Source organism: Myripristis murdjan, chromosome 15 (genome assembly GCF_902150065.1).
Source record: "Myripristis murdjan chromosome 15, fMyrMur1.1, whole genome shotgun sequence".
NCBI lineage: Eukaryota > Metazoa > Chordata > Actinopteri > Holocentriformes > Holocentridae > Myripristis > Myripristis murdjan.
This window is the reverse complement of record NC_043994.1, coordinates 30,386,349-30,411,839: the sequence shown is the minus strand read 5'-3', so window position 1 is coordinate 30,411,839 and position 25,491 is coordinate 30,386,349. Positions and strand designations below refer to the sequence as shown.

The window sequence follows — 25,491 nt, the reverse complement described above, 5'->3', positions numbered from 1 at the left end:
CACACACTGCTGCCCTGCGTTGCGCTGATCTCATTTAATCATTTTTTTTTAACAGATTATACTCCTTTATTACACAGCTCATCGTATGAAAATCACTGCACTAACCAAACATTTCCATAAACACATCCAGATGCACACACACACACACACACACACACACACACACACACACACACACACAACCTGTGATGATTTTCACTGTCGATTGATCAGTTGATTATTTTCTCTGCTTAATTCATTAATCATTCAGTGCATTGAGAGTAAAAATAAAGCCAAAGTGATCAAAGTGTCGTCTTCCTCAGTCTGACCAGCAGCCAAAAACAACAACAACAACAAAATATTAATTGAATAAAGATATGCACAGAGAAAATGAAGACAAACTTTATCTTAGTGTTTGGTTTGGTGTTTTTACTGGACAACTGAATGAAATGATTAGTCAGTTATGGAAACTGGAATCAGTTAATTGTCTGTCAACCAACGATCAATCAGCTGATCAGTGATGAAAGCATTTCCTCAAAGTTTATTTATCCACTTTTATTCCACTTTTATTCATAATTATAGTTCATTCATCGTTTTCATAAAGTTTGTCTTCTATAGAAATAACTCTAGACAGTTTCAGGTTTTTACACGTGTTGGCTGTGGTATTTGTCTAGAGGCGCACACACACACACACACACACACACTCACACACATTGTCACACGCACACACACTCTCTCTCTCTCCTGTCCTTTACACCACTCTCTCACACACAAACCCAGCACAGGAGAAGGAGATGCTGTGTGTGTGTGTGTGTGTGTGTGTGTGTGTGTGTGTGTGTGTGTGTGTGTGTGTGTGTGTCCCAGATAAACCAGTGATCAAACTGATGACCTTCCACAGTCAGAGCATCAAACGCAGCTCTCTGAAGAAAAACTTTGATTAAAAAAAACTCAAATTATTATAAATTAAATCGTCTTCTTGGTCCTAGTAGCTGATCTGCTTTACTCATTTCACACATTTCTACTGAAAACAAGTCTGATGATCTCCTCCCACTGGCAGAAAAAGCGAGATTTGAACGGCGAAGATGAGATTAAATGTCTCGTCAGCACAGTTTTTTTCTTCTTTTGCAGTGTGTGTCGAGTCAGGACCTTCTATTTCCAAACCTTTACAGGCGAAGCAGCCCTGCTTTCAGCTGGACCGCAGCTCCTGTGAAAGCTTTCCTCAGACTGAGCATCACAGAGAGCAAAATATCCTCCCGCCGCGCCAAAAATATGAAAATCGCCCAAATTAGAGTCACCCATCAGCAAAAATATATGGACCGTATTTCTTAGCACAGAGCTGGACGCCGCTGACGCGCTGCAGTTTATTTCTACACGTTCTTTTTTTACTTTTGTGTAAACTTTTCAGACGGGAATTACAGGTTTGCAGCCTCAAATCCTGCAGAGTCGCTCTGCTGCAGTGGCTGCTCTGCGTAAAGTGTATTTCCAGGATCATGTGCATGGTGTGTGTGTGTGTGTGTGTGTGTGTGTGTGTGTGTGTGTGTGTGAATAGAGAAAGATCCAGTACTTAGCCTCAGTTACTCGCCAGCTGGGAACTGTCAAAAGGTTATATAACCTAATAGCTGCCTGCTCCCAGCCAGGTTATTGTGTGTGTGTGTGTGTGTGTGTGTGTGTGTGAGAGAGAGAGAGTGTGAATGTGTGAGGAGAGCAGTCAGATGGAGGGGGAGAGAAAGAAAAAAGAAAGAGACAAGAGGGAATGGTGGGAAATGTGTGTGTCCTTTGTGTGTGTGTGTGTGTGTGTGGGGCTTTCATGCATGTTCCACATGTGTTTGTGTGAGGAGCTTATTTATCAGGCTGCTTCGTTGGTGTTTGGTCGTCACGGTAACGCCGCATCAGCACAGAGCCGCCGGGAGCAGAGCAGACAGGAGGCGGACGGTAACTTGGTGGATTTACTCGAGTGTGTCGAGTGTTTTACGTTTTCCCGCTTGGCAGCTGGAGCGTCACACGTTAGGTTCCACTTTACGTCCCAAAATAAATCTGTCCACTTCCGTCGCTGCCCACATGCTTCCATGCGTCCTCTGCGTTGTCATAGATGTGCAGCAATAAATCCACTAGAGGGCAGCGTAAAATCCAAAGTTCCTGACAAACAAACACATCACTGCAGGAGGACGGCGGCCTGTGAGGTCATTAAACGCGTCGCCGCAGAAGGACAGCGGCGTTTGAGGTCATTAAACGCGTCGCCGCAGGAGGATGATGGCCTGTGAGGTCATTAAACGCACCGCCGCAGGACGACGGTGGCCTGTGAGGTCATTAAACGCACCGCCGCAGGAGGACGATGGCCTGTGAGGTCATTAAACACACCACCGCAGGAGCACGGTGGCCTGTGAGGTCATTAAACGCGTCACTGCAAGAGGACGGTGGCCTGTGAGGTCATTAAACGCACCGCCGCAGGAGGACGGTGGCCTTTGAGGTCATTAAACGCGTCGCCGGAGGAGGACGGTGGCCTGTGAGGTCATTAAACGCACCGCCGCAGGAGGACGGCGGCCTGTGAGGTCATTAAACGCACCGCCGCAGGAGGACAGCGGCCTGTGAGGTCATTAAACGCACCGCCGCAGGAGGACGGCGGCCTGTGAGGTCATTAAACGCGTCGTAGCAGGAAGGCGGTGGCCTGTGAGGTCATTAAATGCGTCGCCACAGGAGGACGGCGGCCTTTGAGGTCATTAAACGCACCACCGCAGGAGGACGGCGGCCTGTGAGGTCATTAAACGCACCGCCGCAGGAGGACGGTGGCCTGTGAGGTCATTAAATGCGTCGCCGCCGGAAGACGGCGGCCTGTGAGGTCATTAAACGTGTCGTAGCAGGAAGGCGGTGGCCTGTGAGGTCATTAAATGCGTCGCCGCAGGAGGACGGCGGCCTTTGAGGTCATTAAACGCACCACCGCAGGAGGACGGCGGCCTGTGAGGTCATTAAACGCACCGCCGCAGGAGGACGGTGGCCTGTGAGGTCATTAAATGCGTCGCCGCCGGAAGACGGCGGCCTGTGAGGTCATTAAACGCGTCATAGCAGGAAGGCGGTGGCCTGTGAGGTCATTAAATGCGTCGCCGCAGGAGGACGGCGGCCTTTGAGGTCATTAAACGCACCGCCGCAGGTGGACAGCGGCCTTTGAGGTCTTAAACGCACCGCTGCAGGAGGATGGTGGCCTGTGAGGTCATTGAACGCACCGCCGCAGGAGGACGGCGGCCTGTGAGGTCATTAAACGCGTCGTAGCAGGAAGGCGGTGGCCTGTGAGGTCATTAAATGCGTCGCCGCAGGAGGACGGCGGCCTTTGAGGTCATTAAACGCACCACCGCAGGAGGACGGCGGCCTGTGAGGTCATTAAATGCATCACAACAGGAAGGCGGTGGTCTGTGAGGTCATTAAACGCGTCACCGCAGGAGGACGGCGGCCTGAGAGGTCATTAAACGCACCGCCGCAGGAGGACGGCGGCCTGTGAGGTCATTAAACGCATCGCCGCAGGAGGACGGCGGCCTGTGAGGTCATTAAACGCGTGGCCGCAGGAAAGGGGTGGCCTGTGAGGTCATTAAACGCACCGCCGCAGGAGGACGGCGGCCTTTGAGGTCATTAAACGCGTCGCCGCAGGAGGACGGCGGCCTGTGAGGTCATTAAACGCGTCGCCACAGGAGGACGGCGGCCTGTGAGGTCATTAAACGCGTCGCCACAGGAGGACGGCGGCCTGTGAGGTCATTAAACGCGTCGCCGCAGGAGAACAGAGAATTTTTTTCTCTTATATTATCATTTTAAAAACTTTCTTCTTCGTGTCTTGCTCATAGTTCGGTCTCTCTTAAATCGGCTGCTGCTCCATTTTGTCCGTATCCGTAAATTTCCTGAAAACGTGCACAAACGCAGAGAAAATGATGGCGGGGTACGGACAAGCGGCTCCGTCTGTGTCTGTACAGATCTGTGTCAAAAAGCAGAATCCAGGTTTTGTTGCTCCAAATGTTTCCTTCTTAATCTCCAAAGTTTTTGGAGCTTTTTCTGTCCCATCCCGAACGTGACGGGTCTGCAGAGGCGAAGCACACGCTGGCTCCCCACACTGCTGCAAACACGGTAATCACGGGGCAAAAATAAATAAATAATATAAATAACTTTAATTAAAAATAAATAATTTAATTTAAATGCACCATTATTATTGTTAGTAAACTGTGGTATCAGATGTCTCCATTTAAAAAAAAAAAAAAAAAACGTTTGTGATTCTGTTATTGGATAGTTTACTAATCGCTACATTATAGATCTGGTTTGGTACTGTTTGGTATACACACACACACAAACAAACACACACACACACACACGACCATGTTGCTACTTGCAGGCCACGCCCCTTCAGTGTGATTGGTGGTTCAGTGGAGACAGAGCCTGTCCCATAAAGAGAAGATGAATGAGCGAGGGCCTCTGAGCTCTCTGCTGTCTTGGATATCACTGTGTGTGTGTGTGTGTGTGTGTGTGTGTGTGTGTGTCCATTCTGTGGAAGTTGCTTTGGCAACCACAGGGTCGGGCAGCAGCGGCGTTTGTCAGCAGCGTGCTCGTAACGTCGCTGTTTTCTAAACCAAACAGCTTTTTAGTGGTGAAACTATTTTACTGATCAAATAGTGCGGCGGCGACCAAGGAAGCTACATTTTCCCAGGCATTTCTCGACCTTAAACGCAGCAGATGTTTTGTTTGAAATCGACTCGAATCGACAGACGGTCTTCTTGGTGACGTCACGTACCTGTCCGGACATCTCTCTCTCTCTCTCACCCCAGATTTAGCAGACATGCAAACACAGGTGTACACACACACACACACACACACACACACACACACACACACACACACACACACACTAACGTGCTTCTTGTTCTTATGTGCAGTGGTTTGTGGTTTGTAGCAGTAAAAGCAGAGAGAGCTCAGTTTCATCAACTATTGAACTGCACATTTTTTTGACTGACAGTTTTATTGATCACTAAGAGCAGTGACTTGGAATGAAGTTGGTTCAATGTTTAAAAAAAAAAAAAAAGAGTATCTTTGATGTAGTTGAGCTCCATGTTGTCATTGTATTGTAGCTCAGCTCGCTGCATTTCTCTGGTGGGGAGCTTCAGTGGAGTGAAGCTTCATGTGATGCAGAGGATCTACAGTTTCCACAGAGACTGCATCTGTGTGTGTGTGTACGTGTGTGTACGTGTGTGTGTGTGTGTGTTTGTTGATGTCTACTTAATGACTGTAATGGATGTGGTAATAGTACAATTTGTCCTTATTTCCATGAGTGGGGGCGGGATATGTTTATATGTGTGTGTGTGTGTGTGTGTGTGTGTGTGTGCGCGTGTGTGTCGCCTACCTGTAGTAAGTAGTGCTCAATTTATACTCCGACACACACACACACACACATACACACATACACACACATACAGTACATACTGTACACGCCACATATGGACACCACATGTGGCAGCTGCGAACACTTTGTGTGTGTGTGTGTGTGTACGTGTGTGTGTGTGTGTGTGTGTGTGTGTGTGTGTGTGTGTGTTGAGACTCAGTCAGCCACCGCCCTCGGACATAAAACACTGCAGGTGGACGGGACATTCAGTACATTAACGCCCCATCGCCTGGCCACACACACACACACACACACACACACACACACACACACACACACACACACACACACAGACTTACACAATGAAACCATTTAGTCTGTTTTGAACTAGTTTATAGTCTGAAAGGAACTGGCTGGTCTTTCCGAGCCAATACACACACGCACATGCACACACACACACACACACACACACACACACACACACACACACACACACACACACACACTATCAGAGTCATTTCCACCCTTCCCATTCATTGTCTATGGAAGCAGCTGTGTGATGCATGCTGGTAGCGCCGCGTCGGCGTCTCCTCATTTGCATAAAGTTGAGGCCGACGCCTCTTTATGCAAATTACAAGCGTCCGGAACGACTCGCCGCCTCTGGAGAATCCCGACAAACTTTTAAACAAACTGCCGTCGATCTGAAACGAAGACACATTCAGCCGCTGCGGGCTTTATTTCGACATCAGCAGTTTTCAGAAATTCAGTGAAGCGATTTAAAGGAGGGTTTGGAAAAGAGCTGACAGCTGTCAGAGGCCCCGCCCATCTTGCATCTAAACCTGGGAAGCAGCGCCTGGCCTCAGAAATAAGAGTTTTACATGACAGAGCCAGGACGCCTGCCTCCCCTGCACCTCTCTAATAATAATAATAATTTAATAATAATAATAATAATAATAATAATTTAATAATAATAATAATAATAATAATAATTTAATAATAATAATAATAATAATAATAATAATATAATGTGGTAAAATGAGACACGCAGCACATTTAAAGTCCCACACCACGTTACATCGCAGTTAAATTTGTGCATATGGTGAATGAACTTGAACCTGAACCCGCCTGTGTCTCGGTCCAGCAGGTCATGTGACCGACTTTACAGGTTTCTTCAAGTTTTTTTTTTTTTTTTTTTTTTAAATATATATATATATATATATTTTTTTTTTCCTGCGAGGGGACGAGGCGGTCAGCCAGCCCCGCGGAGGCAAACACATCTGAGCTGGACCAGAACCACATGCCTTTTTCCATGTGCAGCGTTTATGGTGGCTGCTTCTGACACAGAGCAGTCCTGCTTTAATCCAGCCACAGAGCAGTGTGTGTGTGTGTGTGTGTGTGTGTGTGTGTGTGTTTTACACTGAAATACCTGCAGGATATATGAATAGACTGATTGGGTGTGAATGTGGGAGGAAAAAAAGGCTTCTGTTAGAAAGCAGGTGCAAAGTTATATTATTTATGCACATTTTTCCAGTTTGAGTGTGTGTGTGTGTGTGTGTGTGTGTGTGTGTGTGTGTGTGTGTGTGTGTGTGCCAGTATTCCTCCTTAACCCAGTGTGTTCACCAGCTGATGGGCTTAGCAGTTTATAACAGCATCGCTCTGGACATCCACTTCCCTCCTTACTGTTACAGGTGGGTGTGTCTGTCATAATCACATTTACATTGATTATTATAATTATTATAATTAATTACATTATAATTTATGATTTTCTGAGTGCAAATTATGACTGTAACTAATTATAGTCACATTGTATCATTTGATTTTTAACCTTTTTCCAAGACAGTGTTTCTCACAGTAGCAGCAGCTCGTTTTCTCTTCTGTCCTTTTTTTTTTTTTTTTTACAAAAGTCAATTATATATAATAAAATAAAACACAATAGTAATATATAATGACCACTTCATTACTTTGGGACGCAGCTGCAAGCCTCAGTTTTGAACCAAAGTGACAGATGATAATCCGCCTCGAGGATCTTCAACATTTTCAGGATTATCAGGTCGATTCGCTCCTTTTTTTGCAGAAACGTTGTTGGTGAAGTTTCTGATCTTCAAGTCGCTCGTTCGAAGGCTGCGACCGGAGCTGACTTCAGCGTTTCACCTCATCGTCAGCGTTCACATCTTGTTTTCCTTCACAGTAAAACATGCGCCAGCGGGATGAGATAATCCCACTTGTTCCCAGTGCAGTTTCACTTGTTTCAGGGTTTTTTCTGGGAGCAAATCTAAATGTGTTGAAACGAGGCAGAATGAGGCAGAAAAAGACTCTTGATTCAAGGAGACAAGTTGATCAGCATTGGAAACAAATGGGATTATCTCATCCCATTGGCAGATTTTTTTTTTTACCTTGTTAGAAGAAAAGAAAGGTTTGAACTCTGAAGATGAGACTAAATGACTTTTTTTTTTCAGTGTAGACACACACACACACACACACATGCAGCCCTGGTGTGTGGATAATTGCTTCTCACTGTGGGCTTGATAAACTTTTGCCTCATTAAAATTTGGGATTACACGGAGAAGTTCGTTCACGTGTTTCCTGTTGGAAGCCGAGACGGAGGAGAAAATCTTCAGCGGCGACCTCCGTCGGTGATCTCTCTCTCTCTCTCTCTCTCTCCTCTTCCCTGACAGGAAGCTCCTGACTCCGCCTACTGCACCATGTGACCAAAACGCCCTTGTCGGCATGGCGACGGCCACCCTGGACGACCTGCAGCAGATCATGCCGGTAAGGACGCTCCGCCTCGGTGAACCTCAGGCAGGGAAACGCGTGAACAGCTTCAGTGGGAACCAGAGGAGGACTTTACTGGTTTTACTGGTCAGCTCCCTGCAGTGTGAAGCAGGGCGGAGCTGGACACCAGTCTTATGTAGGATTTTGACTCAACAGAAAGGAGTTTTGTGTCAAAGATAATGGAGAACCAAATACGTTTTCATTTCTCACACAGTCAGTCTTGATGAGTGCAGTCACAGTCATCCTAAATGAAGCAAAACAATGAAACATAAAACATAAAACCCCAATATTACTTTGATTTTAGAGGAGCAAAACAGAGACCTGCCAAGCCTAAAGCTTAGTGAAAATGGAGAAACAAGAATAGAATAAAACAATAAAAATTTAGATGGAGCTCGCTCAGAAATTCAGAACAGCGTCAAAGTGCCGTCAAGACAAGACAAAAGACGTGATAAAAACATGTGATATTATTGTTTTGACCAGGGCGTGGCCAAAAAAATTTAATCTTGATATTTTTTCCCCAAAACCTTTCACATTTCATGATTTTAATGTACATTTTTTTTCTTTGCTTTGCACTAAAGGCTTTCACTAAGGAGTTTTTGCGTGTGGCTGCTGTGTGTTTGTCTTTATCTTGATTTTACAATTAAGCCGTTTTTTCCATCGAGTTAAACATAAAGTTGAAGTAATATGGATTTATTGCCCAGTCCCTGTTTAGCAGTTTAGCATCTTAGTGATCTCAGTGCAGCTGGAATCAAACAATTATTGGGATTTTTGCTCGGTAAATGACTGAAACTAAACCTTTTTTTCTCCCTCCCACTTTTCTCTCTCCCTCGTTTCTCACTGAAGAAAAAAAAAATCTTGGTTTTCTTCCAACAAGGCGCAAAAATCTGCCAGAGGGATGAGCTAATCCCACAAGAATAAATCTGTTGAAACATGGCAGTTCAGCCAACTGGGATTAAGAAAATTTTTTAGAATTGAAAAGGAAGGAAAAGGAAATTGAGGAAAAACAAGACAAGGATGAGGATGAGACTGAAGGACCTGCTGAGGTGGAGATGTTTCACAGTCAAGTTTATATAATTTCAGTATTTTATTTTATTTTATTTTTTATCAAACCCTTTCTTCAGAGAGCTGCGTTTGATGCTAAATCCATCTTGATGCTATTAATGTAGAGGGTAAACTGGTAATTTTTTGAGCAAAATTTGTTGAGCCTTGTCTTTCAATATTTTCAATTTCAATAACTGATTGATCTTTCTATTTATTTGTCAGGTAAAAATTCCAGTTCCACTAAGGTGTTAAGCTTGTAATCTTTATTAAACGAATACTTTGGTTTTTTTGGCTGCTTGTCAGAATAAGGAAGACATTTGAAGATGTCACTGTGGCTTTATTTTTAATTTTTACACTAACTTCTCCATTTCACAGTTAAATTGCAGATTATTTTTGCAGTGCTGTTTCTCCTCATGACACTAGAGGGAGCCAGAGTAAAACTTTCCACCTCTCCCTGCAGTCTCAGCCTCCTCGTCCCTCTCGTCGTCGCCCCTGCAGGATCTAAATTTAGTTTCATCTGTTGCTCTGGGATTGAATTTGAGTCCAGCAGCCCAGAGGACGGACAGACAACTCGTTAAAAAATGTCTTTAGATTTTATTCAAACCCTACACATGCATCAACACAACTTTTCCATGCAGTTTCATGCAGCTGCAAAATATAAAACCTGCATCATTTTGGTTTTTGTCTTTCATGATTTGCTTTATGTTACTTTATGTGCTTCCTTTATTTTCAGTGTGTGCGTCTGAGGACCTTTTATTCAGGCCGATGTGTCTCATGCAGTCACAAGCTGTATTTTTCCACTATTTTTTCCGTGCGTGCAAATAAACTCTGCTCAGACCTCTAAACTTTAATTGTTCTAGATTTTTCCCCCCAGACTGCGTTGTTCTGGAAGGAGCCGGCACACATCACACCTCCTAAACGTCTCAAACACTCGCACAGCTCGGCTTTAATCGCTGCGCTTTCCCAGATGTAAATCTCCTTCAGCCATTTTGGCTGCTCCCCCCCCCCCCCCCCCGATTACATAAAAGTGTGGGCGTTGTCCCTCTCCCTCTCCCTGACGCCCCCTCAGACAGTCAAGCATGCACGTACACACACACACACACACACACACACACTCTCTTTCATGCACACACTCGGCCTCTTTTTCAAGCAGTTTCTCACACACAGATAGGGACGGCTCTGCGTTTTGAAATAACTTGGCAGCAAAACAAAAATGTGGTGAAAGTGGAGTGAGTGAATACTAAACTGTGTGGCTGCAAACGCTCCGGCCGGCCCTGCATGGCGTCATCTCGTCATACGGTTACAGGAACTGCACTTTTGAAATAAGTTTGCAGCAAAAGAAAAAAAGTCATGGGGACGAGCAGAAGTTTTTATTGTTTCCACCTGAAAGTGTGGACCGGTGCATCGTGACGAAGAGAAGAAGTCGCCTGATATTATCCTTGAAGTAGATTTGAACTTGCATGCATGCAAATAGCACGACTCTCTTATCACGACTCCTCCCTGGATAAATAGTAGTTCATTTACCACGACCCAAACTGTTTTTCTCTCCTCTCTCTATCACACACACACACACACACGGTCCTTGTGGCGGCCCTGCATTACACTCATTCCTTATCCCCTAACATTAAGCACCCTAAACACCACATTCCTGACCGTAAAAGGAGCAGTTCACCACCACAAAAAAAGAGATTTTCCCACTCAGCTCAAGGGCAGTGTTTCCATCCAGAGAGAGTTTCTGTGTGATTTGTTGAGGTTTCCAGTCTGTCTCCCTCGGCCCCGGCACAGCGGGGATTCATGGAGCTCAAACTGTCCAAAAATGATACGTGAAAAGTCTGTTTCGCTGGGAACTATGTCCTACTGAAGAACATCGGCAAACTGTGTCTATCCACTTTATTTTGTACTCGTTGGAGGCGGATAGATACAGCCGGTGTTCCTTGGCTGTTAAATAGTTCCCAAAGAAACTCATTATATTGGGTAGCCATGTTGCTGTTGAGTTTTTCACATGGAAATATTTCACTGTTTGCAAACAAAAATACCCACATGGCCTGATTGTATTGAGATGAAGGACAGAGTGGAAACCCCACCAAATCACACAGGGACTATGTGTATGGATAGACTGCACGAGGGTGAAAGTGGGATTTTCTTTTAGTATTTTAGGTGGCTCAAGTTCAGTTTAACTCCACGTCCGACTCTCTCTCTGGATCCTCTGAGGAACGAGGATTCCCCAAAACTGATCCTCGTTGTGGGATCGAAAACGACGTCCTCAGAGGCTTACCGGGCGCTAAATCAGGCCCTGTGGTTGTGTAACAGCAGGATATCAGATACGAGGCCTGCTGCGTCACGTCTGTGGTAACAACAGAAATATCAGAGCGCTGCTGGTGAGCTGCAGCTGATCTGCTCACTGCATCACACTGGAAACCCACTGCACAACGCACTGTTTCCACTCTGTGCAACACATGCACCGCAGCCTGTACATGGAGAACATGAAGCATAATTTTGCAATGAAAAAGGAAAAATGTGTGTTTACTGAATTTGTAACCCATTTAATGCAGCGTTTCGACCACAACCAGGGTCTTCGTCAGGCGCTGACATTTTCCCCCCTTTTCATTGTGAACTTGGAGAGTTTCACGTTACATGCTGACACGCATGAGACAAGGAGGGGAGGGCACTCTGTGTAGTAGGTGAATGAATGAAAGACTGGATTAGAGAGCAAGTAGATAATCCCAGGGATAATCACAGAAGAGAAGACCAAAAAAAAAAAAAAATGCACACAGATAAAAAGGTCTCCTTGATGAAGGGCGGTGCATTTTTTTCCACTTGACAGCGTTTGCAGTCTAAGCCGTTCCTGTCAGCGAAACAACACAAGGGTTTCTCTGTTGCTGCGTTTGACATGGCTGGCAGGGGAGCAGAGGGCACAATATGTGACTGAGCCAATGACCAGACGGAGGGATAAATGTTTATAAAGATGATTTAAAATGAGTTAAAATGCATGAATTCTCAGCCTGAATAATAATAAAAAAAAAAACATCGATTAACACATTTTTATTAGATTCATCTTGGGTTCACCTTTTTGTCAGTTTCCTTACAGGCTTTAGATTGTCTCTAAGAATTTCACTGCAGCCAGTTTGGTGGTGTGCCTTGCTCAAAGACACATCAGCCAAGTATAATTGTTAAGGGAGGGGAAGGCATTACAGAGCTACCGCCACCACAAAGATTTATATTTGTTTGTTTTATATGTATATGTATGTGTGTATATTTGTTGTTAGACTTTCCCAGCAGCTCTAAATGCAGCATAATAGTTAAGACTACAAAATGAAAAATGTCTAATGGCAGAAATCCACGATCTGGGTCACTGACAGTTTCTAATCAGCTGAAATCAGGCCAAGAGCGATGAGCAAAGTCCTCTTTGTAACTTACTGAGAAATTTTGGTAAAGAATAGTTTGGGGTTTTTTTTAGCTGTCACTTTTCCTGATCCAGATTTTTCCAGATGATTTGGGATTCAGACCAGAAAAATGCCAAGTCATGTGCGCGCCTCTGTGAGCTCCAGGCTGCTGTCAGCTTCGTGCTCATCAAAGTGTTTTTTCTGACTCCGAGCGCTGCGCTGTGTTTTCAGGAGCTGGCTCACGGTTTGGGAGAGCTGCTGAGCTACGAGGGAAACGTGGAGGAAGATTTCTACCTCACCTTCCAGGTACAGAGCCGAACATCCCGTCCCGCTTTGCACTGCAGACCCGCTGAACTGCTGCTGCGCTGTGGCACCGTCCTCCCGGTGATCTGTTGGGGAAATCCAGGATTTGCTGGTTTGAGCTGCAAGACGATACAAAGAATAGCGTGATAATTAGATGGTTAAAAGACACGGACGTCTTTTTTTTGTTGTGACAATAAACTGAGTCTTTTGGTTTTGTGGTGTAATTGTCTGCACCGTGCAACAGATTTCCATCTTAACAAGCCACATAGGCCGCGGTTCCACTTGTCAGATCCAGGCTGCATCGTGATCTGATCATAAAATCCACGTGTTGCAGTGGCCTGGCTTCGATCTCAGGTATGCATCATAGAAAAGCCGGCCAAAATCTGAATATTACAAGCACCATCATTATTCATAACTGACAAACATTATGACTAACACTGCCGAACGCGAGCTTCCACAGTCTGTGCGTGTCACGATCAGGGATCAATGAAGGGAAAAATAATTATGAGTTATAGAGGAGAAAAAAGGAAACTGAAAGTACAAAATTTTAGTTCAGCCGCTGAGTGAAGAAGCCAGAGGCGATGGTTTCCTGCCAGTGTCGTTTTCTGTGTAAGAGTCCTGAGGAACATTTCTGCATAAAGCGATCATGGCGCTCTCAACGACCAGCTGTTAGGAGTTTTACTGCTAAAATTAGTAAAATCACGAACAAATATTGCACAGGTAAAACTATTCGGATGTCATATCGGACTGCTAAGCTTGCGTACAAGTGTCGTGTGTGGATGTAATCAATCAGTCTTCATTTAAGATCAGCTCTGGCAGTTCTGATTGATGAAATCGTATTGAAAAGGCTTTAGTCTCTTCTTCGACATTGAAATCCGCCAGTGGGATTAGATAATCCCGCTCGTTTCCGGTGTGGTTTCACTTGTTTCGATGGCTCCAGCTGTGCATATCAGGCTCAGGTGTTTTAGCCCATTCACTACAATTCACGTGCACTTGTGTCACACGTGTCACGGCCGGACAAGCACCCAAGTCTCCCTATCGGTGTCTTGTCGGCATATCAGTGTTTAAGGTATTACTGAAAAACTGCAGGTCAGAGGTCAGATGTGTCATCAAACACAGCGCCGGCACAACGGCAGCAGGTCACGGCTCTTTTGGCAGGCACGTGAAGGCTTTGTCACGTGAAGGCAACACGGAGCTGTGGGTTTAAAAAGCTGGACACATGATGAAGCTACTCATGTGCTTCATTCAGGTAGAAGCATCTGCACCTTGATGGAAAAGTGCGGCAGTAAAAGTAAAATGTTGTGCATTCAGAAAGATCGGTGAAATTATCGATGCATTGACTTGTAAGAAGTGTTTTAATGTTGTTGCTCTAACTGCTGTATATCCTGTTGGCTGGTTTACACTCTGACAGTGCAGCTCATCTGATTTTCTGCATGGAAAACCTTCTTCTGCAAAGTAACTAGAAACTCCAGCCGTCAGATCAGTGCAGAGCAGGAAAAAGTGCACGATTTCCCTCTGGAGTGTAGAGAGTCTGGCTGAATGGAGGTAAACAGACCGAACCTCAAACTGGACTGCAGGAGATGGACTGAGATCGTCCCCTCGCCGCTCCCCCGCCCCTCCGCAGGGTCATGTTTGTCAGGAGACACTAAGTATAGGCTGGGGTCAGTGGGGTCAGTGGGACACAGGCCTGACTCTGTGAAAATACATCAGGACTGCCAATGTTTATGTTAATAAAGAGGAGGCTCTCTGACATCGCAGACTGACCGGTTCTGCCTCTTGCTGCTGAAGAAATCCAAATGTAATGTTCCTTGTAAACACTCTGGGTTTTTTATTTATTTCAAAATGTCTCACCAGAACACATTGTTATGTGTGTGTGTGTGTCTGTCTGTGTGTGTGTGTGTGTCTTTGATGCCTAATGAACATGCTGAGTGTGTTTCCTACTTCAGAAGACATTATTTCAGCCTTATTTCTGAAGCATTTTAAAGTTTTACTGTTTACATTGGTGTGTGCAGTACGCGGCCCCAGAGCTCAGGTCATGCTGGGAGAATGTGTGGACACAACGGAGACCTGGTACTAAAAATGTTCTTGTGACTAAAAATGGTCACCGCTGGGAGCAGGACATAAGAGTTAGTTATCCGGTTATCTAAACGTTCTCGCAGTGAGGAGGAGGAGGAGGAGCTCTCCTCTGAGAATAAAGGACAGCAGTGTTTTATAACAGGCTGCAAACTGAAACTGATGTTGACATATTGTACTTGTTTGTAACACAAGACAGTCACACTGGCTGCATTAAAAGACAAGTAAATATTCAAGCAGTTATGTAAGAATGATGTCATGATTTACATCCTGATAGATTAGTCCTTAATACTGTATTAAATCCAGTGGCATAAAATAGGCCAAGTCAAGTCAAAAGTATGAAATATAGCACTTTATTGTAAGTTAGTAGCCGGATACACACTGAAAGATGACCAATGTGAAAGAAATGTGGTGAAATCTTTGGTTGTGGGTCCAAACGGAGGTCCTACATCGCTCTGTGAGAGTCACGGTGATCAAACATAGCCGGGAACAAACTCTGATTGTGTCAGAAATTTAGGAGAACCACCTCAGAACATGTCTGCTGTTATGACCTGTGTCTACTAACCAGCCAATAGGAACGCAGCATAAAATGACCCATCGGTGGAAGTAAAATGAGCAAAATGAAATGTTTGGGATTCCAGCAAAGAAGAAAACGACCGGGTCCACATTCTCCTCCTCCTCCTCTTCTTCTTTTGATTTTTGTCCAAACACGATAATACCACTTAATAATGAATACTAATATGATATTATCACTGTTGCAAGGCCTCCATTCTTGCTGAGCTTCATTGTTTACCACTACAGCAGTGCAGAGGGATCACGTACGCCGATGATGTTTTGTTTTATATTGACTTGTGTCATAAACAGATTCAGTCGGTGTGATCATCGTACATTCGACATTCATCAAACTTGATGTCGTACCCAAGTTGATTAGCTCTAAATCAAACAGGGTCTTTATCTGAGGTTTTTATCTTTATCTGAGGTTTTTATTTATACAGCTGCTATTTTTATAGATTTTTATACTCAATACAATACAATACAATACAACTTTATTTGTATAGCACATTTAAAAAGAACCACGGGGGTAGCCAAAGTGCTGCACAGTAAAAACATATAGATAAAACATTTGCAAACAAAGCAAAGCAAACAAGCAAACATACAAATAAAGAAACAGACAAGCTCACGGCAAGTGCCTTTATACAGGATCCCTGACATGATAAATTATAAGATATTAAAGGCCATGGAGTAAAAGTGTGTTTTTAAGAGGGATTTAAAAACAGCAAGTGAGGAGGCCTGTCTGACCTTTAAAGTCAGCTCGTTCCAAAGCTTGGGGGCAGTGGCGGCAAAAGCTCTGTCACCTCTGAGCTTTAGCCGTGTCTTAGGGACTGCCAGCAACAACTGATCGGCTGATCTTAGGGATCGAGGCGGACAGTAAGGCTGAAGCAGGTCAGAGAGATAAGGAGGGGCAAAGTTGTTAAGGCATTTAAAAACAAGTAGCAGAATTTTAAAGTTGATTCTATATTGCACAGGGAGCCAGTGTAGGGACGCCAAAATGGGGGTGATGTGCTCACGCCTGGGTTAGCAGACGTGCAGCAGAATTCTGCACGAGTTGGAGACGGGCAAGGGAAGCCTGGCTAATTCCTATGTACAAGGAGTTGCAATAATCAAGGCGGGATGTAATAAAGGTGTGGATTAATTTCTCCAAGTCGGGTTTAGAAAGAATGGGCTTCACCTTTGCTATTTGGCGTAGCTGATAAAAGCTTTTTTGCACTACACTGCTGATCTGTTTCTCAAATTTAAAATCAGAATCAAACTTGACCCCCAGATTAGTGACACAGTCCTTGAGAAACGGTGATAGTGAGCAAAGGTCAATGTTGTGGGGAGGGAACAGCAACTTGGTCCAAACAACATTACTTCAGTCTTATTCTCATTTAGACTCAGGAAGTTAAGTGAAAGCCAGGCTTTAACATCACTGAGACAATCAATGAGTGGCTGGACTGAGTGGACAGCATTATGTGCCAAAGGAACATAGATCTGGCAATCATCAGCATAAAAATGAAATGAAACACTGTGCTTCCTAAAAACAGAACCAAGGGGGAGTAGGTACAGTGCAAATAAGAGAGGGGCGAGGATTGAACCCTGAGGGACCCCATATGGGAGAGGAGCTGTTTGAGACACAAAGTGTCAAGTTTCACACAAAAGCTTCTGTCAGTTAGGTAAGAACGGAACCAATCAAGGGCGACGCCCTTAATGCCCGCACAGTGCTCAAGGCGGGAGATTAAAATGCTGTGGTCGACAGTGTCAAAAGCAGCAGACAGATCTAAAAGCACTAGCACGACAAACTTTCCAGAGTCTGTTGACAATAAAATATCATTTGACACCTTCAAAAGTGCTGACTCTGTGCTATGGAGGACATAAGGCCCGATGGTAGCAAGTACCTCTTTAAACAAACGAGGTGGGATGGCATCTGTAGGGGAACCAGAGGGCTTCATGTGACTAACTGTGTCCTTTAAAACAGAGAGGGACACCGGCTCAAACTGGACAAATACAGATGTGCAGGGCAAAGGAATCGAAGGGTCAAAGAAAGGCTGGGGAATACAGGCTCTTGTTGACACAATCTTATCAGTGAAAAAGTGGAGGAATCTTTCACAGATTTCAGTAGAGGCAACAATACCAATAGACTTGGGGACATCAAGGACAGTATTTATGGTTTTAAACAGAGCACTGGGGTTGTTACAATTAGAAGCGATAATTTCTGAGAGTCATTCTTTTATTGTTATTTGTCCTTTTACTGATTGTTGTCTGTTTGAGCTTGTTTGCCGAGAAATTTCGGTGTACACTGTACAGTGACAGTCTAAGTCTAAGTCAGGAGGAATGAAAGCTGTGTTCTGATTGGGTCCCTCCACTTTCAGCAAGTGTAATAGGAAAAAAACACATTGCTTCCATTATAACCAATCAGGTTGTCCAGACTGGTTGCCAGTGTGTCTTTCCCCAGAGCGTTACCAAACGTCCAGTGTCTATTTTTGACATGCCGTCTTGCCTGTTCTGATGTCAATCGTTAGTTTTGCTGTTTCCAGAGTCATATAAATCAAATCCATGGTTTGTTTACATTTTGACTTGACATAGGACTTGACATGCTTGCAAACGTATTTTCAGATTTTCACTTTGCTGCATAGTTGGTTGGTCTTACCAGGGTCCAGATACCCTACAAGGGAAACTAATGCGCACATTTCCCTTCTGTTTAAAAAAAAATGTCCACACAAACCTTCATTTTATAAAATAACTCCATACAAAACAACACAAGAACGGAAATACAGCTACAAACCCTTAAACAAGCATGCCGGGCCAGTCGATGGCAATAAAGTGAACAATAGGTCAAATATCAGAGAAACTCTGAGCCTGTGTAGTGAGCCTGAAGGTGACAAAGGTGTTTCTTCACCTTTCTGGCACACGGCCCAAGGTGCTACTGCAAAACTGAGAGCAAAATGAGAAAATCTAAGTCGAAAATTTAACAAAAATGTTAGTTTTTAGTCTTTTAGGAACTCTCAGATCTTGATGGATGATAAAGATAGAGGTCAAGTGTAGTGCTAAATATGAAATTCACATGTTGATTGGCTTTACCAATCCATTAACATCCAAACACTAAAGAAAAGTCTTGAATAGTTTTTTTTTTTTTACTAGCTGTTCAAGATCTACAGTTGCTTTCATTTTGATAAAAAAGGAGTTTGTCTAACATTAAACTGGTCTCACTTTTTTTTTTTTTTTAAACAATGCCCTCTTTCTGCTGCTGAATTTGTCAGAGTCACACCCGGCTTTCAGGTTAACTTACATTTCCAGTGAGCGTGACATTCATCCACCCCGCTGACATCAGCTGCCAGGCATTCGCTGATTTCTTATTGAGAATCGGTCACTGATTGTGTAAGACGGGCTTGTGTTCATATGTAATGTTTAATCAGCTTCAGGTGACTCACTGTTGGAAGCCAGAGTGCACACACACACACACACACGTCATAAGAGTTATTGAAGTTACTCAGCAGCTGTGACGATGCTGACAGACAGCTGTGACTGTCGTCGCCGCTTTGTGAATCTTATAAAGTTAATTATAGAGAAGCGTCAGATCTGGATTATTGGCTGTGAGCTGTATCGGGGAGCCTGCGCAAAAAAAAATATTTGAAAGTCCTGTAATCTCATTCTAAGCGCTCAAATCTTGTTTTTAGTCAAACGAGGTAAAAAAAAGAAAAAACGCTAATCAACTGATCTGCTTTATTCTGCCTTGTTTCAACTTATTTATATTTATTCCTAGAAAAATTCCAGTGTTAAAATCGTTTTCTTCTAACAAGATTTCAGAAGATGAGATTAAGTAATTCATGGATTTTTAGGGGATTTTTAAAAAATTTTTAATTTAATGTAATTAATGTCACTCTTGTTTGGTCAGGACCTTCTATTTCCAAAACTTTGTAGGAACCCTGAGCATCACAGAAAGCCATATAATCCTCTAACTGCACCTAAAAATCACCTGAAATCACCTAAACTGAGCTACCTAACAACAAAGACACATGTGTATGGAGTGTGGGATTGGACACAGCTGATGGGAATACGCTGCGGTATGTTTCTACACGCTCTTTTTATAGACGTGTGTAAACTTTTCAAACTTGAATTACAGGTCTGACACTGAAAGAGCTCACTAAATGACGTTTTTAGAGATGGATTTTTTTTTTTTTTTTTGCAGCGCGATGTGTGTCAGCGAGTGCATGAGGCAGGTTGGCTGTTGCAGAGGGACGTACAGCGTGGATGCACTGAGACATCGAAGTGGAATGTAGATGTGAAGAGGCGTTATGTAACGGCCTGAGGCGAGATGCTATTTTGGCGTGCAGTGTTAGTTTACCACATACTACAGAATATAGGTTAGTCAGCGCCACACCTCCTCCGTACAGCCAAACCCACTGACCTCCAACATCTCCCTCTCTCTCTCTCTCTCTCTCTCGCTCTCTCTGTCCTCCATCCATCTATTTCTATCTCCTCCCCCTCCTCTTTTCCCTCACACAAACACACACACAGCCAGCCTTCACCCCACAGAGGTCACATTTACCGATCAAATGTATTGATGTCCCAGTTACTGATTCACACACAGCTTGAAAAAACTCTGTGTGTGCATCTGTGTGTGTGTGTGTGTGTGTGTGTTAATGTGACCACCCCACATCATCACGTTGGTTTCATTCCTCTTCTCGTGTGTTTCTACACGTGTAAACCTCCACGCTCCGTGTAAGATTTGAGTCCGTACCTGGAAACTTGCATAAGAGTGCGAAACATTCCTTGCAGAACTGGTGTGTGTGTGTGTGTGTGTGTGTGTGTGTGTGTGTGTGTCCATGTGCACATGGAGCATCATGCTAAACTGTAACGAAGCCTGACAATTAAATGGTTATTAAGATGTTATTAATTGGATGTTATTAATTGGATGGTTTTTCTTGGTGTAACTAAAATATTAGTGATAATATTAGGGCTTAAATGAAAAATCGCAATATGTTGAATACCTCAATGTTAGGATGATAATTCAGCGATGACTATTAGATATTTAAACACAAGATAGTTTTGATAAACAGTCAGTAGTAATGTGGATAATGATGGCCAAGCAAGACATAAAACAGCTGCAGCAGTCTACAGAGTCCAGAGAGATCATGTCTTTACTGTGTTGAAGCCTTTAAAACACGTCAGCTCATCATATTACGATATCTAGTCTCATGTCGTGATTTTTTGTCTGTATTTTCGCCCTTTTGCTCCGGGTTTGACACAGAGTTGGGAGGGATGGAGCAGCGAAATGGGAGGTTTGTTCAGATGACGCAGCACAAGGCGAAATGCTGCTATTTTGATTTTAAAAAAAAATAATTAAGAAATTGCAGTTAAAGCCGTTGTCGGGACTGAACAAAAATGAGAACCCAAACGCACGACTCACGAGAGTGAAACTTAATTCTTTTAATAAGAAAAGTAACAACTTAAATTCACTGACAAAGGAAGTAACAAGGAAAAGTATCAACTGAAATTCACTATGAAAACCAAGAACAAAAGTAGCAACAGAAAACTCTTAACAAGGAATAACTAGAACAAAAGGCAAGACCAAAGTGTCAAGGAAACAAGAGAACAAAACTATGACCAAACAAAGTAACAAAGGAAATACATAACCTGACAAGACTTGGAACATGGACATGGACATGGACATGGACATGGACATGGACATGGCGTAACAGCACAAGACAAAGCAGGACGAACTGGCACAGGACAAAAGGAAACACGGACTACATATACACACACAAGGTAATGGGGAACAGGTGGAAACAATCAGGGTGTGGCAGACAGTCAGACCAGTGGGAAACACACAAGGGGAAGGGCAAGTGACCTGACACAAGAGGAGAGTGGAATTTCAAAATAAAACAGGAAGTCACGAGACAAGACATAACAAAACAAGACATCATTTCAAAGACGTGACAAGAACAAAACCTAACAAAACATAATAATTTCAAGGACATGACAGCCGTGAGGGCTGTTTCCTCTCCAGGTTGCACTATTTGCACAAACAAGTCATTTTGCGCGAATTCTGCACTTTTTTGAGGGGTGTTTTACATGAAGGTATATTGCTTTGACTTACTGTTTTGTCTCCTGGCTGTGTTAACTGAGCTGAAACAGGTACATAAGGCATTTTAATGCACGCTGCACTGTGTGTAATTGTGTGTGTGACTTATTCATTTGAATTTGAGTTTGAGAACCACATCTAATCTCAATGCAACATCAATGCTGCCCAGCTCTGGATGGGCGGCGGTTTGGAGACCTGATATATATTTACATATTATTTAATATCTGTGTGTGTGTGTGTGTGTGTGTGTGTGTGTGTGTGCAGGTGTTCCAGGAGGAGCTGGGCGTGGTCCGCTCCCACAACCTGAAGCCTAGCGGAGACAAAATCCCCGTCACCAAGCAGAACAGGAAAGGTGAGTCGTGACTGACCCCGTAGCTCAGCACACACTCTTTCACTGCCAGACCAGGGGACATATTTACACACACACACACACACACACTCCCTTTATAACCTGTGTTCACCTGTGTTAAATAACATGTTGAGGGAACGAGGTGTGCACACGAATCTGCATTTTGATGAGAGAAACAGAAGCCTGATTTTGAGGTTTTATGTATTTTTGTGTCATGAAGGAGAGATGTGACTCAATGCATTTTCTTTTCCTAATTCTACATTGGAGATGTAAGCCGACGATGGGATAGCAGCGTGCATCAGCGACAGAGAGGAGGCAGCGATTGTTCAAAAATCCACGATGGTGTTTTTGATCGGAATTGTTTTATATCTGTCACAAAGGAGCCACTAAAAATACATCATTTTCCAAATAAAAGTAAAGGGGTTTGATATAAAGAAGGTTCTCTGTTCATTGGTTTGATGTGTGTTTTTATGACACCGTAAATTAACTAGCAAATTGAAAAAGATCTTTGTCATTTGACTGCGACCTCAAGCCGTTCGAGACCTCTGGGTGATGTTTAGGAAAGTCCCTTAAAGGTCTGATTTCACAAGCAGCCACTTTCCTCACAGTGGAAGAAGCTGAACTCGAGCAGAGCTACCCTTTAAAAGTTAAAGGTTCTTACTTGAATCAGCGCACAGCGATATTGTTAATTAAAGTCACACAGAAAAGGAAAAGAAAAAGTCAAACCGCTTTGTAAAAATCCTCTCGAGACATTTCGGAGACATTATTTGTGCAGAACAGGGGGGGAAAAATCAGTAAAACAAGGCAGAGCTGATGTTTTTTTTCACACTTCACTCCTCGTAAAACTACTGTGTGCCTCTCGGACAATCTGAGGTTTGCCAGTCCACGGGATCTGAGGTAATTCTCCCCTTGCGCTCATAAACCGAGGTCACCCACTCGGAGACCTGGCTCGGCCTCCAAGCCTCCTTTTGTTCCCTTCGGAGGGTCGAGTCAAGACGAACGCGCCGACTTCGTCTCCCCAAACCTGGTTTTTCCGTTGGGCAGGTCGTGCCGCCGCCCAGAGCCAGTTCTGTCACAGTGGAGCTCTGTGTGCCGGACAGAGACGCCAGGATGAGAGAGGGGCAGGGGCCAGAGTACGGTGTGTAATGGAAGAAAGAAAATCACAGTCTGTTCTCTCTCTCTCTCTCTCTCTCTCTCTCTCTCTCTCTCTGCAGAGTACGTCCAGCTCTACATTGACTTCCTGCTGAATAAATCCATTTACAAACAGTTTGCCGCCTTCTACCATGGCTTCCACAGTGTGTGTGCCTCCGATGCACTCATGGTGAGTTGGCAGTGTGTGTGTGTGTGTGTGTGTGTGTGTGTGTGATGAAACAGGCCTTTTGATCCACACCCAACTGGATTCCATACAAACCTCTGAAACCTCAAATAAAGTAGGTTGGGATGTGCTGCAGTTGTTCCAGTTGCATTTGGAGTTAAAATCTGAAGGTTAAAGGCGTCCGTCACCTGAACATAAAAAGTTTGTTATGATCGGCTTGACTTTATTTTGGGTTAAACACAGGTGAACGCTTTATGTCAGTGTAACACACAGCGAGTTGGCTACAGCATGACTTCATCACAGGCTTCTCCAAATCAACTGGAGTGAATGGAGACTAAAAAAAAAGGTCATAAAAATCACCACAACATGATTACAAACAGTGTAATCTTATTGCTATGAAGCCAAATAACAGCACAAATAACTGCAGACCACAACTGTCACTGTATTAGCAAGCAGGTGATGCCTTCAAGTGCCCTTTGAAATATTGCGATTGAAAGCACAGTGCATTTAAATGAACTGATAATGTAGTAAACACAAATGGGAAAGTGGAATTTTATATGATACCCAAGATATGGCACATTCTCCCTCTTTGTTTAAGTGCCATGCAGAACAACTTATAACTGATAAACGTGTTAAATATCAATTGGAAATGAAGGCAAATATTCTCCTCTGCCCTCTGCCACTGCGGCACAAAGAAACTCATAAAATTACTCACCCTAAAATGTCTAAAATACAATTAAAAAATCAAATTTTTCAAATAACTGTCACAATTTTATGTAGTTTTCTTTTTAGGATCCATTATATTACTCCTGACTAGAAAGTGGCCTATTTAAATACACATTGAGTTGTACTTAAAACTGCAAAACTCTTAAGTACGAGCTGAGTTGGAGCACATGAAGGCAGCACATCTGTTGGACCATGTCAGTGAATAAAATTTTGGACATGATGAAGTGAATATTGGACTTTTGGCCCCGTGGTGAAATTGTTTGGCTTGGATTATGTTGTTTGGAGCAATTTTATTTTTTATTTAGTTGATCCAATATTAGTTTTGCAATTTAAAGAAACAGTCTCCGTTCACTGAGACATGTTGTCTGCTCATTTTTGGGGCGAACTATTCCTTTAAGAGCCTTGCTCAAGGGCACCCTGATGACTGATGCTTTACTATCAGATTATGTGTTTTTTTTAGGCAGTGTGAGTGTGTGTGTGTGTGTGTGTGTGTGTGTGGCTGTGGCTGGTTTGTTGCCAGTCAGCCGGTCAGCTTTATGAGCTCTTGGTGATTTTCTGCTCAGATTAGTTCATCAGATTAAGACTGAGGGGGGCGTCATCCTCGCCTGAAACCTGCTGACTCACAGCAGATGTGACTCAGCTGACTTGGACGTTTCTGCCTTTCGGAGAAAAACAGAATCACCTGGTACTGATGGAGGCAGATAGGTCAGCTCCCGCTCCCACACACCACCCTGACTTTCTTTTTTTTTTTTTTTTTTTTTCAGTCGATGGAAAACAAGGTTCACTGCTCTTTTTCTTTCTTCACCCTCTGTTTCTCTCTCTCTCTCTTTCTTTCTCCTGTCTGGGCTTTTTTCTGCTTGCAGCAACATGCGGTTGCAAGTTCCACATTTTATTGCATTCTTGCGATCGCCGCAGTGTTTCTCCATTTGTAGTAAAATCAAACTTGTTCCCTCACAGAATCGTCTGACAGGTTGTAGTGTTTTGAAATATTAACACCGACCCGTGCTGCCAGGAATCAAAACGAAAGCCGATATACCGATACACCAGAGGGAGCAGAAATAAATAAAGTCTATAGATGGATAGATAGATAGATAGATACTTTATTCATCCCGAAGGAAATTCACAGTTTTCAGCAGTATCCACAGAGTACAAGATTAAGTAAATCAAAAATAAAGAATAAAAGATGACCCTCGAGATCTAAAGATCTAAGTACCCAATGTGCAAAAAAACAATGTGCAAAAAACCAATAAAACCAGTGTGCATCGATGAGGGCAATGTGCAAATTTACAGTATAAACAGATGATAAATAAATAAATAGCACCCAGATGATAAATAGATGATAAAAAACCCAAAAAACAGTGTGCATCGATGTATACAATGTGCATAGATGTGGGCAATGTGCAAATTCACAGTATAAACAGATGATAAATAGCAGCAAGATATATATACACTATATATTGCTTATAGTCTATAAATTCGGCATGAAAGATGCGGCATGTGCAGGCGGGCGGTGGAGAGTCTCAGTCATCAGTCAGGAGGACAGAGCGACTCCACGCTCTGCCTCAGGGGGAAACCTCATGT

The 25,491-nt window shown here is 43.6% G+C and overlaps 1 protein-coding gene across 1 annotated transcript in view; it reads left to right on the top strand.

Annotated features, from left to right (window-relative positions):
* The window catches only part of hectd2 (HECT domain containing 2), a 71,283-nt gene that overhangs the window by 33,010 nt on the left and 12,782 nt on the right, over positions 1-25,491 (top strand). Inside the window, exons 15-19 of the mRNA XM_030071416.1 lie at positions 6,950-7,014; positions 8,002-8,095; positions 12,754-12,828; positions 21,785-21,872; positions 23,084-23,190. Of these exons, the coding sequence (XP_029927276.1) occupies positions 6,950-7,014; positions 8,002-8,095; positions 12,754-12,828; positions 21,785-21,872; positions 23,084-23,190 (429 nt within the window). The remainder of the gene's footprint in view (positions 1-6,949; positions 7,015-8,001; positions 8,096-12,753; positions 12,829-21,784; positions 21,873-23,083; positions 23,191-25,491) is intronic.